The sequence below is a fragment of the Myotis lucifugus genome, unplaced genomic scaffold (genome assembly GCF_000147115.1).
Source record: "Myotis lucifugus unplaced genomic scaffold, Myoluc2.0 scaffold_145, whole genome shotgun sequence".
Taxonomy (NCBI): Eukaryota; Metazoa; Chordata; class Mammalia; order Chiroptera; family Vespertilionidae; genus Myotis; species Myotis lucifugus.
This window is the reverse complement of record NW_005871193.1, coordinates 1,718,597-1,735,703: the sequence shown is the minus strand read 5'-3', so window position 1 is coordinate 1,735,703 and position 17,107 is coordinate 1,718,597. Positions and strand designations below refer to the sequence as shown.

Genomic DNA, 17,107 nt, shown 5'->3' with positions numbered 1-17,107 from the left:
CAGGTTATGCCCTTCAGTATGACCTTGAGCACAGCACGCAGTTTTGTCAGACAGTTTTGTCATCCAAGGCAAGCGGATCGTAACATCTACTCCGCCGGTTGTGTGGATGACGTGGAACGATATATCTGGAAATGCTTGGTGTTAGGTCTGATCAGATCATTGAACCCATATCCCCGCCCCTGGGAACTGACCTTGAGACCACTTCACAGTGGACGACCTGCCCAGAGAATTCTCTGCCCAGAAAAGGCCAACCTAGAGAGTTCTTTAAAACCTCTGACTCCCCGGTCCCTGGGTGCTGGTGCCATTTTGGGGCTCAGCCCATCTGGTTGTCCAGATGACCTAATAAATTCATCATCCTTTACCCCTTTCGGCCTCGTGCGTTCCTCCTTCGGGGACCGTAATGCTTGGGAGACAGGAAAGGCCTTGCAGACCGCACTGAGGGCAGCGAGGCCCACACCTGCAGGACTTGGCCCATGGCCTTCAGAGAATGCAGGGCTGGGCCAGGGGTGCCCCAAGGACCTCTCCTAGGAGGCTGCAGAGGTCTGTCCCGCCCTTCTCGGCTCCGACGTGGCAGTTGGATAAGAAATGGTTAAAACCAGGAAAGTCCATGTTTCTCGAGAATGTCGGAGGGACTTTCCCAGGGCCACACCTGGTGGTTTCCTCCGGCGGCCCCAACCCCGGCACAGTGACTCCAGAGCTGAAAAGCGCCTCCCGCTCACATAGGCACACCTGTTGTGACCGGCAGCCAGAGGCCCTGCCGCTGGGCCCTGCCCAGAGGTGCTACCCCTGGTCCTCACAGCAGCACCAAGAGAAACCCCTGAGATCCTCCGCCGCTCCCCCCAGGGTTCCCAGGCTTCCGCCTGCGGGCGCAGCCCGCATAGAACTGCACCTCCTGGGCACTGTGATTGGGTGGGGCCCTGTGATTCCCCAACCAAAGCATCCAATTGCTGATGCGAGAGCCCCCTGCCCTCCGACAGTAACTGTTAGACAAGGTCACTGCTCTCTCAGGATCCCTGAGTGACTGTCGCGAGCTGAGCCCCCTGCTGGCCCACTGGGGACTTGCAGCTTTGGTGGTTAATAACCTTTGTTGTTTATAAGCCATTGAGGTTTGCAACATACCCTCTTCTAGTCTATCCCTAGGAGTCTACCTAGTTTTCCCTGGGGAACCTGCTCAGCTCTCAGCACCCCTGCTCTCCTCTCTCCAGCAAGCCCGTCTCTCCTCCCAGTGCCTTACGTATCCTCAGAGCAATACATGTGCGTGTCTAGCACCTACCAGGAAGCAGGCACCATGTGCTGAGGACATAGCGGGGAGACCTAGGTGTCCCCCAGGACAGCATGGTGAACTCTGGGACACACGCTGCAGCAGGTGGTGATTTTGTGAATCTGGCACGGGGGGCGGGGGGCAGCAGAGAGGAGGCGGGCTTGCCAGAAGAAAGGATGCCCCAGCCGACTTTGGAGAAAGGAGAGACAGGCAGGGAATTTGGGGTCAAAGGTGAGGTATTGCAGGCAGTGGGAGCACGCGTGGAGGCACAGAAGTAGGAGAAGAGGGGGACTTGTTCAGGGCATGGTGGTGGCTGGGGAAGGCGGGTGTGTGTGTGTGTGAGAGAGAGGTGGGAGCTGGGCTGGAGCCCTGTGCAGGGACAGTTCCGCTGGGCATCTCTGAGGTTACATCCTCTGTGTGGATAAGTGAATGAGTGTCTTGATGTCGTTTTGAGCTGCTGGCCCCAGCTGGGCAGCATGGCCACCGTTTCATCTGGGTGGCACAGGAGCCTGGCGGGTCCTGAAGGGAGAAGGTCTGTGGGAGGCGTCACCACATGTTCCCAATGGCTCTGAGGAGTCGTAGAGATCGAAGTGGCAATTCAGAGGCAGGATAAGGACCAGAGGTGGGAAGAGGGATATATATATATATATATTTGATTTCAGAGAGGGAGAGAGAGATAGAAACATCAATGATGAGAGAGAATCATTGATTGGCTGCCTCCTGCACACCCCCTACTGGGGATCGAGCCTGCAACCTGGGCATGTGCCCTTGGCCGGAGTCGAACCTGAGACCCTTCAGTCCGCAGGCCGATGCTCTATCCACTGAGCCAAACCAACTAGGGCAGAGGGGATCTTTCTGGCAGCTCTCGAGGGACACGCTCACGTCTGCCTTCTACGAAGGGAGGCTGAGTGTATACTGGGAAGAACAGGAACTCTGCCATCATAGAGGTTTGAGTTCTGACTTGACCACTTGCTCTGTATGACCTTGAGCAAGTCATGACCTTTCTCATACGGTTGGTGTGAAACAAAAGGAGATGAAGCGCCTGCTGCCTGGTGGGCCCTGACTCAGCCCTGGCTGCCTCCTCTGTCCATACATGGCTGGGGCCTGTCCGTCACAGCGGCCTCGCCGGTCCAGCGCCTACAGAGGGGAAAGAACCAGGGCGGGTGGGATGAGGAAGGCCTGGGCACTGCGACTCACGCTCATTGATGCCGGGCAGAGGGACAGGGTTCAGAGCCCTGCTCCTTGCCACGTTCACCAGGCGCTTGGGTGGAGGAGGGACAAACCCTGCAGCCAGCCTGGCACCCCCAAGCAGTGGGAGAGGGGCTGTGGGAGCAGCACCCCTGAAGGAAACTGGCCCTGAAGCACCATGGGCGGTGTTGGCATGGAAAGTGAGCATTCCATTCTCTTAATTCTTCAAACCTCCTACTCACCATTCTCTCCCACTCTCTCAGCGAAGGCCTTTGCCTTCACAGGCATGAAGTGAAAGAAGCAATCGAAAGGGAACTCCCTTTCCTGCTCACCCCCACAACCACTGCCTGCCTTGCGCCGCACCTGCCTCCCCTCCCAGGAGACGGAAGTGCCTCTCCTCGGGCCCTGGCCAACCCCTCCACCTGTGCTCTGCCCTCGCCCTCGCCCTGGCCCTCTCCTGCATATCCACTCTTTCCGTTCAGTGGGGCCCTGCCCTGGAGCAAACATGCACCTGCTCTGTCCATTTCAAAAACAAAAATCCGGCCCGTGACCCCTTCTGATGCTCCGTCAAAACACCTTTGAATGAGCTGCCATGAGTCCCAGCTACCTCTTCCCTTCCCATGTGCTGCCAGTCCCACTCATTCACCCCCTTGTCCAGGGCACTTTCTTCGCTGCCTCCTCTCACCCACCAGCATTTGCCGCTGACCCCTCCTTACCTGTTCAAACGTTCCTTCTCTGGACTTCGGTGACACTGTGCGGCCCCGGCCACCTACCTCTGTCACTCACTCACTCCGTCTTCTTTGCTGGCTCCTTCTCGGAAGGATTTCTAATTATTGATACCTTCTCGTTCTCCCATTTTTACATTCTCTCTGGGAATCTCAGTCCGAGTGCATCTATAATGTAGTAGTTACTAAATTTGTTTTCAGGTATGACCTGTCCCCCAAACTCCACATTCACGTATCCAAGAGTCTAGTTGATATTTCCACGTGGATGTCTAGTAGTCATTGCAACGTTACCAGGCCGAACAGAATTCTGGATTAACTCTACCCAGGCACTACCTTCCTACATGGTTTCGTTTCCACGGTAACATTTATTTTGCTTATTTACCTCTTCTCCCCGAAACTAGAAAGAAAACCCCATTACCCGCTTCTCCTGCTCAATATTGTATGACAGTACTTGGCACACAGTGGAACTTAAGGTTTGGTGATTGACTAATGAACGAGCCTTGGCATATGTAAGACGCCAGGGTTGCTAACTCCCGAGGAAAAGGAAGCTCCATAGACCTACCCATGGGCATGAACATTTAGATGAGATAATCCTAGAGGCTGTTTCCTAAGTCACACCCTCCTGGTCTTTTTTGGTCTCTATCTGGATGGAATGGCCTGTGTTTCCATTGTGTTATTGTCACTAGTTTCCATCAAGCGCCCGTCAGAATATGGGAAATGACTTAAAAGAATCAAAGAATAGCCCACCTCTGCCTTCGGGCTCTCTGAGAAGATTCTTTGGTCCTTTGCTCGCAGCTTAGGAACTCGTTCCACCTCACAGCTCGTCACCCACACCCGGGAGAGGGAACTCACCCACCGCATGGGGTGGCAGGGGAGTCAAGAACAAGTGGCCAGCAAGAGAAGCCCCCGCTGCAGCTCTGCCATGAACGCCAGGGCGGGAAGAGGACAGACTGCACGGGCAGGAGTAAAAGACCTACAGTAACAGGTGGAGGCGACGCCCCAGCAGGGAGGGCCGTGTCTGGCCCGGGGCCTGGAGTAGGAGTCCTTGTGTTCTGTTGAACACTGCGCACTCACTCCCTTGGATACGAGGCTTCACCCATCCCCAGGGCTTCTGGTGTTAGAATACAACCCCTGGGGCTCGAGGATGCATTTAAGTGGTTACACCTGAATAATATCAACCTTGACCGTATGACTTGCTAGAATCAAAACCGAAAGGAGAGAAAGCATTTCTGTACGCCTCCCGCCGCCTGGCACTCAAGGCCCACAGCACAAGGCCCTCAGCTCTCCTCCAGGCAGGGGACTGCCAAGGGCAGTGACGCAGAACTGCAACCTTCCGTAGCCCTTGGTTTTGGCTGGCAAAACCTCCAAGCAACTTCGCAGGCTCCATCCCCGAGTGGGAAATCTGACTGGAGACAGAAGTGAGAACAGGCCTCACTGGACACCGGGGAGGTGGGTTCTGTGGAGGAGATGGTTCTCATGGCAACAGACCGCCCAATGGGGAGCGGGAAGACTTTCCACACAACCTCTTAGGTGTCACACATGGACACGCGAGGGGGAAGACCCACATTCTAAGTGCACCCGAGCTAGCCTGCCTGGGGGCGGGCGAAGGTGGTTGGCTCCCAACGCCACCTCATTTCTCCCTCTGTTGCCAGGCAGTGCTCTGTTCCCACGGACACGTCAGAATCCCTCCTGGGCAGCTGGACTCGTGGATGGGAGATTTCAGGGAGAAGGGATGTGAACCGCAGCACTGAAACCTAAAAACGTATTTTATTTCGAAGTTGTGCTTTGGATTTTCCCCAATCCAACATCTGTTGAGTGACAGTCTTAGGTTCCCACAAAGCATCTCCAAGCATACATACAGTATTCCAGTTATCAACACTATTTAAAGAATATACCATTGTACACGAACGTGACATACACGTCAGACACCACAACATTGCAACTCCCTGGAAGATCGAGCTTCTCTTCCGCACGTGAGGTCCGTCCACACCAGCCCTTCCAGCGGTCCGTCCGTCCTGCTGCTGGCGGCTCTCCTCGCCTCCTTGGGGAGAAACCAGGGTGCCCTGAGGAGGTTGGCCGAGACCAGTGTTTCCGGTTTACAGGCCGTGGGCTGCTGGTACCCCACCCACCTCTGTTCCCCAAAGACCGACCCATCAGAATCCACACCGGGAAGAGGATCCGTGCCTCGAGGGCCCGAGCGGGGCTGTTGGAAACACTATGCTGGTTTAGGCAGGCCTGTCCGAGGAAGGCCGGTCTCCCCGGCCCCGGGGCGGCCAGCTCCTCTTGGCTTTTCGGTGTGAAAATCACAGTGTGCAACCTCAATTCCAGTTGACTGCAGTGAGCTGTGCCGAGGACTCTCCTGCTCTGGGTTCCTAGTCCTCTCGACAGGACCATCTCACAGGTGTCAGGAGCACCAAAGGGGAAGACACCCGCTCCCAGAGCGGGGGGAGAGGTGACCATTCACACACTGTCCAATTCATGATGCACATCAGCAGACGGACACTGACCCAGGGGACGGCGAACAGGTCATGTACAGGGCGGAGAGAAATGAGGCAGGGACAACAGAAGAGGCCCCAAGCATTGTCATTAAGAAAGCGTTGCTTTCACTTTCCTAGAGAGGATGCGCCGGAGGGAGGAGGAAGGGCAGGTATGGGTACCGATTTGGATCAGTTGGATTAGAAGGAATGTACAGTGAAGGGCGGGGATCCATTTTCAGCAGGGAAGTAGATCCTCGGGTACGAGAGACCCTGTTGGCTCACGACCTGTGTAAGTCCAGGTGACAGACAAGGACAGGCCACCAATCGGGCAACAAGAGCCAGGGCTCCAGGGGACTGTGGGTTGCTTCTCAGAGGCTGACTCACTTCGCTGAAGCTCTCGATGTCTCCCTTTCGCCTCTTGGGATGGTTTTCCTGGTGCTGCAGGTTCTCCTTCTATTTAGTGATTTCCCACAAAGCTCCCCTTTTCCTTCAGGCAGAATGAGGACAATCCTACCATTTCCACAGAGCCAGCCACCAACTGCAAAATGCTGGCCCAAAAGGGAGCTTCTAGGTTAAAGATAAGAAAAGTCTGACTTTTCCTATCTGAATGACAGCCCACCATCTCTCCTGAACCACAGGAAATAATAAGGCTAAAAGCTGCAGCTTTAAAACCAGAAAACAGACAAGAGGAATGAGTTTCGGCTTTAACTCGAGCAGGTATCTGAGACGCATGAGCCTGGAGTGTGACTGTCTGTCCCCAGCTCTGGTCCTGGGACAGCAGGATGCCAGGGGTGCTGGGACCATAGGCACCAGGTTTGGAGACTGGCTTAAAGCAGACAAGGGCATCATTTTTGCTTTTTGGAGGAGAACCAGAAAAAAGTCCGAAGAAAGGCCAAAATATTCAGCATCCAATTTTTAATTTTCTTAGATTTGGGCCTTTGGGAAGATGTTAATGCCCGCCCCCCCGCCCCCGGCGGGGGGAGAGAAGGGGGCACAGTTCTCTTGTTTGGGTAAAATAAAACATTTTTTAAGGAGAAATGTCTCCCTTTAATGTACCTGGGGCTCTCCCAAGCCCACTGGCCCCTGAAGAGACCTTATAGAATAACCAAATTAGGGGCTGAACTTCAAAGACATTTTCATTTGGGAACAATTTTGGGGCTAGCAAAGCTGAATTTTATTTTCTAATAGAGGAATGAATTCTATGTCTTAAGTGCCCAAATGAATGGGAGGAAAAAGGACCCATTTCTTACCTTTTCCAAACCTGCCACAAACGCAGTAAGACTCTCTTATAGGGCTCTTTACCCTGAAAGGAACCAGCTATAAAAATTTTTATATAGGAAAATGTCTTAACTGGAAAATGGTCCATCAGAGACAAAGACAGGAAAGCAAGAAATGTCTATACATTCAGAAAAACTTGAGAAGTTCCATAGTAAGACTGAGTTGTAGTTCTAGACGGAGGGGGAGCAAAAGCAAATACCAAGGACCAGTTCACACCAGCAGAAAGAAGACAGAGAGAGTCTCCAATCTCTAAACAGATTACAGGATCGAGTCCCGTCCTGCTACATTTCATATGATGGAGATAATCAAAGTCTAGGTTCTCCGGCCCCAGACAGATTTGTAATGGAAACAGAGACCCCTGGTGGCTCCTGTGTGAACTGCCACAATAACTTACTAGTACAAAGAGACTGGTCTAGGACCAGAAGCTACACATGCCAGAGACTAGAAAAGCCTGTGTGTGTGTGTGTGTGTGTGTGTGTGTGTGTGAAACGAAGAATGGACTACATGGACTATATGATTCTCTATAACCAGTACCCAAAACAAGATGTCACTGAGAGCGGGATGTCCGCAGCTGACCATCTGGTTAGGCACCCCCGTGTGAGGGGACTGAGACTGGAGCCCATGTCCTCATGACTTGCCTGGCCAGATTTCACAGTGACCTGATAATGGAAAAATCTACCGCTGGCTAACCTAAGGACAGCATGTACTGCAGCTGGCTGACTTATGACGACTGGGGGAGGAAGCAGAGGGCAGTGGGAAGGGCCGGGTAGGGTGATAATGAGGGCTTCATTCTCAAGATTTTGGGTGATGGGAAGGCTAATTCCTGTAAGAACAACTGAAATCTAATTTTCGACTGACGTCCCCAAGCTAGTTAAATAGGAAGAGTTTAATAACAGTCAGTCCCTGCAGTCCCCTTGTCTAGAACAATTAAATTATATCCTTCAGACAGTACAAGACTTGTCAGTGGACTGTGGGGAAGCTGAGGCGTTGACACCAGGGCTAGTGGCATTTGTTTTGGGGAAGACAGTGGGCTTGGGCCGTGTGGCAGGAGGCTTGACCGGGGCAGCCATCTTGACGGACTTGACAGGCCGGAAGGCGCAGGCGATGTCCCCAGCGGTGCTGGCACTGCGCTGGAAGGCGGGCTCGGGGTCCTTGAGGAGCTGGGTGTGCAGGGGGCTGGAGGGCTCGGACGTGGGGGCCACCACCGGGGAGGTTTTGAGGGGCTCCAAGGTGTCCAGAACCACGTCAGGGGTGTGCTTGACGCTGCTCTGCCGCTCCAGTTCCCGCAGCTCGTTGAGGGCAGAGTTCATAGTTGCCTCAATATCCTGCAAAACAGGAAAAAGGAGGTGAGGCAAATGGAGGGAGAAGTCCCCGAGGATCCTATTTCAACACCACAGGCCGAATCGTGGAGAGACCAACTACAATGAGATGTCCAGATTATTTTACTTGGCCCAAACCCTTGAACATATGAATGTTCAGAATGTGAGGGGAGGAGGCAAAAGGATTTGCATTATCAGTAGGTTCTTTTTCCTTTGGAAAGAGTGGCTGAGATGTTTTTAGAATACAGTCCTTGGATTTTAGAGATCTGCATTGAAATATTTATGGATGAGGATTTATAGAATCCAGTGGGGAGAGAAAAGGTGGATGAACTAAGAGAGTGGCCAGGAGTTTGGTTATGAGTACATGGGATTCGTTATCCAATTCTCTCTACACTTGTATATGCTTGAAATTGTACATAGTAAACATTTTTTTTTAAAGTGGTAGAGACGAAGTATGATCTTTGTTCTCTTGGACTCCAAGGCCGAAGGTTGAGAAGGTTCATTCTTCCTCCTCAAGGGCTGAGGAAAGGGCCAAGAACCCTGGCCCTGAAGATTCATCAGAACATCTCCCTGCCCGCCTCCGCCCCCCCACCCGCCCGCCCCAACCTGGATGAAGCCATTTCCTCCTACCCATCACCAGGAGAGGCACCAGAGTTACCAGGCGGGGAGCCCGAGCCCACAGGCGAATCACCTTCAGCAGGTCACAGTGGAGCACTCAGCTCAGGGGCTCTTTGTATGCAGCCAGCTGCCTCCCAGCTCCCAGCTCCCTCCCTCCTCCCCACACTCGTGTGTCTGGCACCCCCAAACCACCATAGGGCTCTTCTCTTGGAATTAGGCTCATATTGAAAGACTGTATGTGCCAAACAAAGGCCCCTGGTTAAGGTGTCTGTCCCACGGGATGACCCGTGTGTTCTGTGGACAGAGACTCAATTTCATGCTGCGCTATGATGTTCCCAGACCTTAGACATGCTCAGGAAGAACTCCATTGCTCTCCACGGCCCCACTCTGCAGCTAGAGCCTGTCCCCGCCATTATTCTGGCTTCCTCTTGACCTGGCCAAAGAGGGAGCTGGGAGGGTTCCCATGGTGCAAGGCAGACTGCAGCCAAGAGCTGAAGTAGAGGCGCAGAAATAGAAGGCCAGCAAAGCAAGACATCTCGGCCCGGAGCTTAACACCGAGCTTACCAGGTACACCTTCCCTGAGCAGAGATCCACAATTAAGCCAAGAGAGACCACGCCCAGCCGCTCCTGCCCCCTGAAAGCGGGGGTGAGGAGAATCTCAACTCCTGTTGAGACAGGAGAGGGCAACCATGAGCCCTCAGTTCCTACCTGGTCTAATGAAAATTATAGAGTTGGGAGAGACGTCTGAGTGAGCTGCTTGGAGTGGGCCTGGTGGTCGGATTTTTAGAGGTGGGGATGGATCTCTAATAGTTCATGGAAAACAAAGGCTTGTCAGTGTAGTGTAAACAAGGAAAGAAGACCCCAGTCACCACGGAGCTCATCTCCACTGCACCTGGAGATTTGGGCTGGAAACCCTTCTGGCTGAGCCCCCCGTGGCGGAGTATTTTGGGGCCTTCAAGACCAGGAGCAGATTGTTGACTGACCATCTGTCTACCGCTAGGGACCAGATACTAGCCTTAGGAGATGGAATGATAGGCAGAGTGATATAAAAATAAACTGACGATCAAAATACATCCAGAGACACGGATACATGGAACAGACTGACAGTTCTCAAGGGGGAGGGGAGTGTTGGGGAAGGAAAGAGATTAACCAAAGAACATATATGCATATATGCATAGCCTGTGGACAGACAATAGTGTGGGGAAGGCCTGGGGTGGGGCTGCAGTTGGATGGAGGGCCAAGGAGAAGGGAAATGGGGGAACATCTGTAATAGTGTCAACAATAATATAGCGCGGCCAGAACTACATCTGAGCCTCAACACTTGGGCTGAAGGGACTCTATCAAAATACTCCATCTGTAACTACCGGCTTTAAAATGACAACAGCCTTGTAGATGGCCCATGCATGACCAAGAAGCCTGCATTCTTTCATTCCGTCTTCAAGTTCTTGGGGGGAGAGGGACCCAAAGTTCTTGGAAAGCTGTCTGGTCAGGCCCAGATGTCTGCTAGTCCCTGAACTCAGGATATAAAGGATTGTCGTTTCCAGTCCTGTCATAATGAACATGGGCACACTAGCAGCAGGAACAAGTGTAGACTCGTGTCAGCTGCTTGTCCCGGAGCCCCCCATTACCTGTGCAATGACCTCAGGATCCATAGGCCGATGGTTATTGAAGCTTTTTGACCTCCCGGCTGTCACCGTCTTCCGGATCTGCGGACTGTCCAGCCGATTCTTCAGGGATGAGTGGCGGCTGATGGAGTTGAGGCTGCCGTGCCCACTGATGGAACACTTATCTGGCCCTTCCTTGGGGAGACTCTGGCTCATGATGGGCTGGGAAGATGGGCGGCAGCCAGCCCCCACCCCCGAGGAGGCAGAGTCAGTCAGAGAACCACTCAGCCCGTGGCTGTCACTCCGAAATGTTTTCCGGATGCTCCCCGATTCTGGCCGCTTCCTTTGCCTTCAATCACAAAGAGAGAGGGCAGTGTGACTAGGGAGCCCTGGCTCCAAGGAAGTGAAGACGGGTGAGAGGGACAGATGCTGGCACCCAGGGACGTCCGGAAGGAGAGGGACACAGAGAGGCTTTCTCCGTGCTTTCTCCTCGTCTCGGTCCCCCTGCCACCCCAACTGGACAGAGAAGTGGGTACTTACTTGGTAGCCGTGGGCTTTGAGTTCTCAAGGTGGAAGGTACTGCTGTCAGGAAAAATGTCTGATTAAGTGAAAGTTTCTAATGGGAGAGAGATGCTTGGAAAGGCCCCTCTATTACCTGCTTTGAACAGAAACCAGGCCCCAGGGAGCGAACAAGTTTCACCGTCACCAAGGAGGTGGGGGATTGCTGGTAAGAGGAGACTTGACTTTTCCAATTTTAGCTCTTTCTTCCTCCAACTACAAGGCTGCAATCATTTTGGGCTTTGGCAAGAGGCTGTTGCTACTCATTTTGCAGACATGGAACAGGATATTTTTCAAAAGGCTGCAATGTTGCAGAGTTAGGGCCAAGCTTGTGCATGTTTTTAGGGTGGAAATACATCGACGTGACCCTAAGTCACCCAGCACTGGGCTGAACCTGGCTCTGTGTCCGCTGGTTTCAGACCACTGAGGCTCTCCTACGAAATGGTTTGGCAGAGTCCTACTTACATGGGTGTGGCCTACTGCTGAACAATTCCATTTTCTTTTGGAATTAGATTCGAAAGGACCTAATCTAAGAAGCAGTAGGACTTCTGGTTTGGGATGGCGGCTGAGCCGCTTTGATCCGAAATCTATGAAGGGTGACGGGGCTGAGGTGAGAGCTGAGGATGGAAGAAGGTAGGGGGGGACCTAGTCTACGAGGCAGGGCCGGCACCCTAAGTCAGTCCTGGTTCTCTTAACCGGTTAGGTCTTCCTCATTGTATATCCACAGGGCCTGGTCCAGGACCTGGCACAAAGCAGCTATTCCATGAAGCTGCCTGCTCAGTAGTTCAGCGGGGAGAGCCAGCCATTCTCGAGTGGAAAAAGGATGTTCTCGGTGTCTCATGGAGCCCAGCTGAAATACGGTCTCCGCCAAGTCTTCCCTGGCACCCCAACTCCAGCGGAAGGCAGAACCGACCATGCCCCCCTCTGCTCCTTCAGAGCATCTGCAGCACGGCTTCAGTTACCTGTCTGTATGGTGATGGCTCGGCAGACTGAGTTCTGAGGCCGGGACTACCTCACTGCTTTGACTAAGCAGCATCGGCACTTGGCACAACAGTCGGTGCTCAATCATTGTGTGCCATTAAATTGAAATGCCGCACCCCAGTAACTGCTGACTTCCTTTTCCACTCGGGGGGCTGACTCACGAGGCGAAAGCTGCTGAGAAGATGTGTGGAGAGGTTGGCGCGTGCCAGGTCCTGGCCAGGCCCCAGGGATGTAGAGGGGAAGACAGTTCCTGGCTGCAAAGAGCTCAGTCCGATGGGGGATGTGAGTGCACATCGAGTCCCAAAAGACACTCAAACTGCTTTAGGAACAGAGAATAAGGGCACCTAACTCAGCCCTGAGGAACTAGGGGTGTCAGAAAGGCTCCCCGAAAGAGGCAAATCTTCGAACTGTCTTGAAGGGACAGGAGGAGGTGGCCAGGCGTGCCTGGGTGAGAGAGAATCAGGGGCATTCAGGACAGTGAGGGGCCTGAGGAGGGATGTGTGGAGTAGGAGCTGGGGCAGGAGTTGAAGGCAGAGTCACTCCTAAGGGCATGACATGCGTGGGGGCCGGTGCCCAGGCAGACTATGTCCTCCAAACACCCCATCCTGACGCCACCAAGCAAGGAGCTCAAGGGAAAGCCTTCTTCCAGATGTCCATCCCTTGCCTATTTCAGCTATGACTCCATACAATTCCTTTGTACAAATGGTGTCAAATATAAATAACAGTTTAAAAATATGTACCTAACTATTTAACTTTCCCTCTACCAACCCTGCCTTGGTTTCTGGGCTAATAACAGGCTTATGATCTTATGATTATAGATTTATAATTAACCTAGACTTGTAAATAAGGAAAAAATGTGATTAGCCCACAATTACTTTTTACTAGCTCTCACTCCCAGCAGGGCACTACGCTGGAGGGAAAGAAATAAAATCCTCAATCATTTTTACTGGTCTGACTTCGGTTATAACTGCACTAAGTGAGCTGAATAAGCTACTTACTAACTTGAGGGCCAAAGAGACGGAGAAGAGCCACGTGTCCCAACCACGCCCCCTGCTACCATCTGGTTGGAAAAAAGCCAAGAGATCTGGGCGACCTGGTGCGGTTTAAAAACAACAAGCATCTTTTATTCTCCTTCCAGTTTCAGTGTCCAGAGGCTACGGTTAACAGGTTTTCAGTGTGCAAATCATTTCATTCCTCCAAAGCCAGGGGAATAAAACTGCGCATCATCTCCAATCCATATTCATCGGGAGCACCCTGGGGCTTGTCATCCTGCTGGCATGGGGCCAAGTTTCAGGGTCTGGCGGAAAGAGGTCTGTAGGCTTTGGGGCTTGGTGTCTGGCCCCTTGAGATGAGATTAGTTCTCCAATAACCTGAATGTCTCGAGGGGAGGCAGCAGCACGCAGGCGTGGGATCCCTCTAGGCAGCCAGATCGGGTGTGGGTGGAGTTAAACCCCCAGGATGTTGCTAACAGCCACAGTGAAAGCTGGGGCAGAGGGAAGAGCCTGCTGGGCAGGAGTGGGAATCTGCAAAGGGACTGAGAGGAGAAGGTAACACACAGGGCGAAAGCAGCAGGGGAAACGGACAGGTTTCTCCGCTGGTGTGAAAGGGCAGAAAGAAGGAGGTAGGAGTTAGACGAGGAACGGGGAGCTCAGACAAAGCTCTCCTGGGGGCACAGTGGGCTCCTTTCCTTCGCAGGGGCGCGTGCAGGACGGGGTGTATGTGTGTGGGGGACAGACACGGGCCATCTGACTAAGCCTCTGGGCTAACGTGAGCCTAGAAGACACACAGACTTCAGATCTGTGCACAGACAAGGCCAAGAAAGACATCACAGACTATTGTTTGAGGAAGAATTGGAAAAGAGAAGGCACCTCTGAGAACAGTGTAAAACCAAGTTGCTTAAAGAAACCAAAGCTTCGGCCAGCGCTGAGCAGTCAGACGACCAGGAAGGTCTGGGCTGAAGCGGGACAGAGGGAGCACCTTCCCAGGCAGGACAGCAGCCAGCGGAGGCCCGGCCCTGTGCCGAGGCTGGGGAGGCTCTCCGCCCGGTCTGCCCTGCGGCAGCAGGAGCGCATGCAAACTGCTGGGCCCGGGAGCTGGAGCCCCGTGCAGCTCGGGTGGAGGCTCAGGCCAGAGGGTGAGGCTGGGTGTGGCAGAGTCAGTCAGAGGAGCAGAAAATGAAAAGCAGCGCTTACTTGTTGATGTTTGCAAGATAAATATCGGCTACATGACCCCCACTGGGACAGCTGGCCCCCGCTCTGGCTGTCACCTTTTCTTCAGGTGGCTCAGAAATGACCTCAATCTCAGACTTGGGGCTGGACCTCTCCACGACACCGTCCTCGCTGGGGGAGAAGGGGCAGGCAGGCAGGGAAAACAACACAGAAAACAGTGTTAAATCGGCAAGATGGCCCCCCAACACACGCGACCCCGCGGCGGCTCTGAGGCAGCAGCGACGCCTGGCTGGGCCAGGTCTGCGAGCAGAGGCCAGGACACCTGAGGGCCTGGGGAGGGTCGTTTAAATAAAAATAAATAATCCCGCTGAGCTCTGCAGGATCCTGAGCTCCTCTGGAAAGCTGGGCTAGGGGACACCTGGATTCCAGGCATTGCCTTCTACCCCACGCTGCTGTCCTGGGGCAGCTGGGCCGGGGCCCCTCCCGGAGGAGGAGGAGGCCAGTCCCGGTTGCGATTTATCTGCCGAGGTCCCGAGCACTGCCGGGTAAGGACAGTCCGCTCTGCGTGGCTCTGGAGCTGCTGGCGTTGAGGCAGGACCCCGCCACTCTGTCGTAGCACATCCAGCCCCGCTTAGAGCGTCCCAGCTGGTCCCGGGTCTCTCCACTGCTCTCTGGCCCCTCTGGCTACTGATGACAAGGAAAGCCCCTTTTCCCCCACAATTCGTCTTCTCTCAGTCCCGCAGTGAAGCCATAACGCTAAATTTGGGAGGGTCCTGTCCACGCACAGATGGCCACCAGGTTTGCGATGTTATCAACAGAGGGAGGCTTTCCCCGCAGAACGAGTTGGGGAGAGGCTGGGAGGGTGCAGACTCGTTCAGGATATCAACCTTTAAAAAATAATATCAAGGGAAGGACTAAACACACTGACAGCATCATATCCGAGGGGAGGAAGCAGGGCAGAGGCGGGGCAGAGGAGCAGGGCGGCTGGCTGGGGGCACAGGAAAACCCTTCCTGCCAGGAGACATCGCTTCAAAGAGCGGGAACCAACCAGCAGCCCCTCTAGGAAGCCGTTCCCTTTGCTCCCTGACATCTTCTCCCCTCCTTTCCCCAGCTTTCTCCATGTCTACCTCATCTGGGCTAAATGGACTGGGTCATTTCCACAAGGCTGCGTAAGCTGGCTTTCTCCTAGAAAAGGAACTCAGCATTTTCATTTCAGTGGAAAAACGCCAGCAGGAGCCCAACAGGTTGGGGTGGGCATAGTTGTTTAAAAAAAAGAGAGAAAGAGAAATAAAGATATTTCCCCAACCTGATCTTTAGAAAGTGGTCAAATAATAACGCCTCATTATCACTCATCAGGTGTAAGTGGAGTGAGCGCTGACTGGCGGTGGAGGAGTGGTTTCCAGGGGGAAAGAGTGTGGGGAGACCAAAAACAGTTCTCCACTGAGTCTGGGGGTTGGTCTCCCTCATCCCCCGATGGCTCCAGAAATGGTTTCCCTCCCACAGTGCAGCCAGGGAGCCCTAAAGATGCAGGGGCCCAACGTACGTGTCTTGAACCACGATGTACTGATGGGGGATGAGTCCGTCGATGCCATTGTGCCGGCCTTCCCACCAGTCGTCAGAAGCCCGCTGGTAAAGCAGCAGGGATGCCCCCTTCTTGAAGGACAGCTCTCGGGCTGTCCGGCCCACGTAGTCAAACTTGGCAATGGCCTCAATGGGCTCACACTCTGAGAGGAGCGGAGAGGAAGGAAACACATGTTGTTGGGACTCACAGACTCAGGAAACTGAGCGGAAAAGCCCAATGAGCTGAACTTACAGTGGTGGGAAGATAACCTTATGTGAAAATAAGCCATGGAGAATGCTTAAAGCAGGTAGTTCCTGTGTAGACTGTGCCGCCATCCTGAAAGCACCTGTATACCCTTCCTTGCCTTTGTTCATGCTGTTCCCTCCACCAGGAATCCTTGTCTCTCTCATCTGACTGATGAAAAACATGAAGTCACAGTTTGAATATCACCTGCTTCCTATAGTAACTTTTCTGGCCGACCCCTAACACTAAACTTGCCATACTGTATTTGGAAGCATCATTTCTTTTCTGATTATAAAATAACTAGAGGCCCTTGGGGGATGTTGGAGGCCCCGGTGCACAGATTCGGTCCGATCCCCGCAGGCCAGGCCAAGGGACCCCACCAGGTCTCTAGTATGCATATAAGATCTTTGGTTAATCTCTTCCCCGCTTCCCGCTTCCCTCTGAGGTTTATCAGTCTGTTCCATGTTTCCAGGCCTGTGCATTGAGTGTCTGCCCCCTGGTGGTCAGTGCACATCATAGCTACCAGTCGAACGGTGGACCAGTCACTTTTATATATCTAGATTCTATGAATCACAGAACATTTATCATATTGTATTTTAAATAATTTTTTTTTATGCTATCCATTCTCCCTAGTACAGCGGTTCTCAACCTGTGGGTCGTGACCCCTTTGGGAGTCGAATGACCCTTCCACAGGGGTCGCCTAAGACCATTGGAAAACACATCTATAATTACATATTGTTTTTGTGATTAATCACTATGCTTTCATTATGTTCAATTTGTAACAATGAAAATACATCCTGCATATCAGATATTTACATTACGATTCATAACAGTAACAAAATTACAGTTATGAAGCAGCAACGAAAATAATTTTATGGTTGGGGGTCACCACAACATGAGGTCTGTATTAAAGGGTCGCGGCATTAGGAAGGTTGAGAACCTGCCCTAGTACAACATGAGTTTTTAGTTTCTATAAAGAGAAAATAACTTGCCCAATCAACTTTCTAAGGAACAAAATATGGAAATACATTTTGTGGACAATATATGAAAAAAATGTGCATAAATGTGATTGGAAAAAATAAAAGGGGCTTACAAATGCAATGCAGTTTTACTTTTGTGTGAGCCT

At 52.7% G+C, this 17,107-nt stretch overlaps 1 protein-coding gene across 15 annotated transcripts in view; it reads right to left on the bottom strand.

Moving 5' to 3' along the window:
- Nucleotides 1-4,922: 4,922 nt before the first annotated feature.
- The window catches only part of SRGAP2 (SLIT-ROBO Rho GTPase activating protein 2), a 239,460-nt gene continuing 227,275 nt past the window's right edge, over nucleotides 4,923-17,107 (bottom strand). For 5 of the 15 annotated variants that reach the window (XM_023758976.1, XM_006094848.3, XM_023758977.1 and 2 more), the window contains 5 exons: nucleotides 15,721-15,901; nucleotides 14,202-14,348; nucleotides 11,011-11,052; nucleotides 10,495-10,819; nucleotides 4,923-8,254 (listed from right to left, as the gene is read on the bottom strand). In XM_023758976.1, the coding sequence (XP_023614744.1) occupies nucleotides 7,871-8,254; nucleotides 10,495-10,819; nucleotides 11,011-11,052; nucleotides 14,202-14,348; nucleotides 15,721-15,901 (1,079 nt within the window). In that variant the 3' untranslated portion in view covers nucleotides 4,923-7,870. Of the gene's footprint in view, nucleotides 8,255-9,574; nucleotides 9,670-10,494; nucleotides 10,820-11,010; nucleotides 11,053-13,106; nucleotides 15,065-15,720; nucleotides 15,902-17,107 lie in introns of those variants that run through there. The other 10 variants (XM_023758979.1, XM_006094851.3, XM_014460931.2 and 7 more) reach the window with 8 other exon arrangements.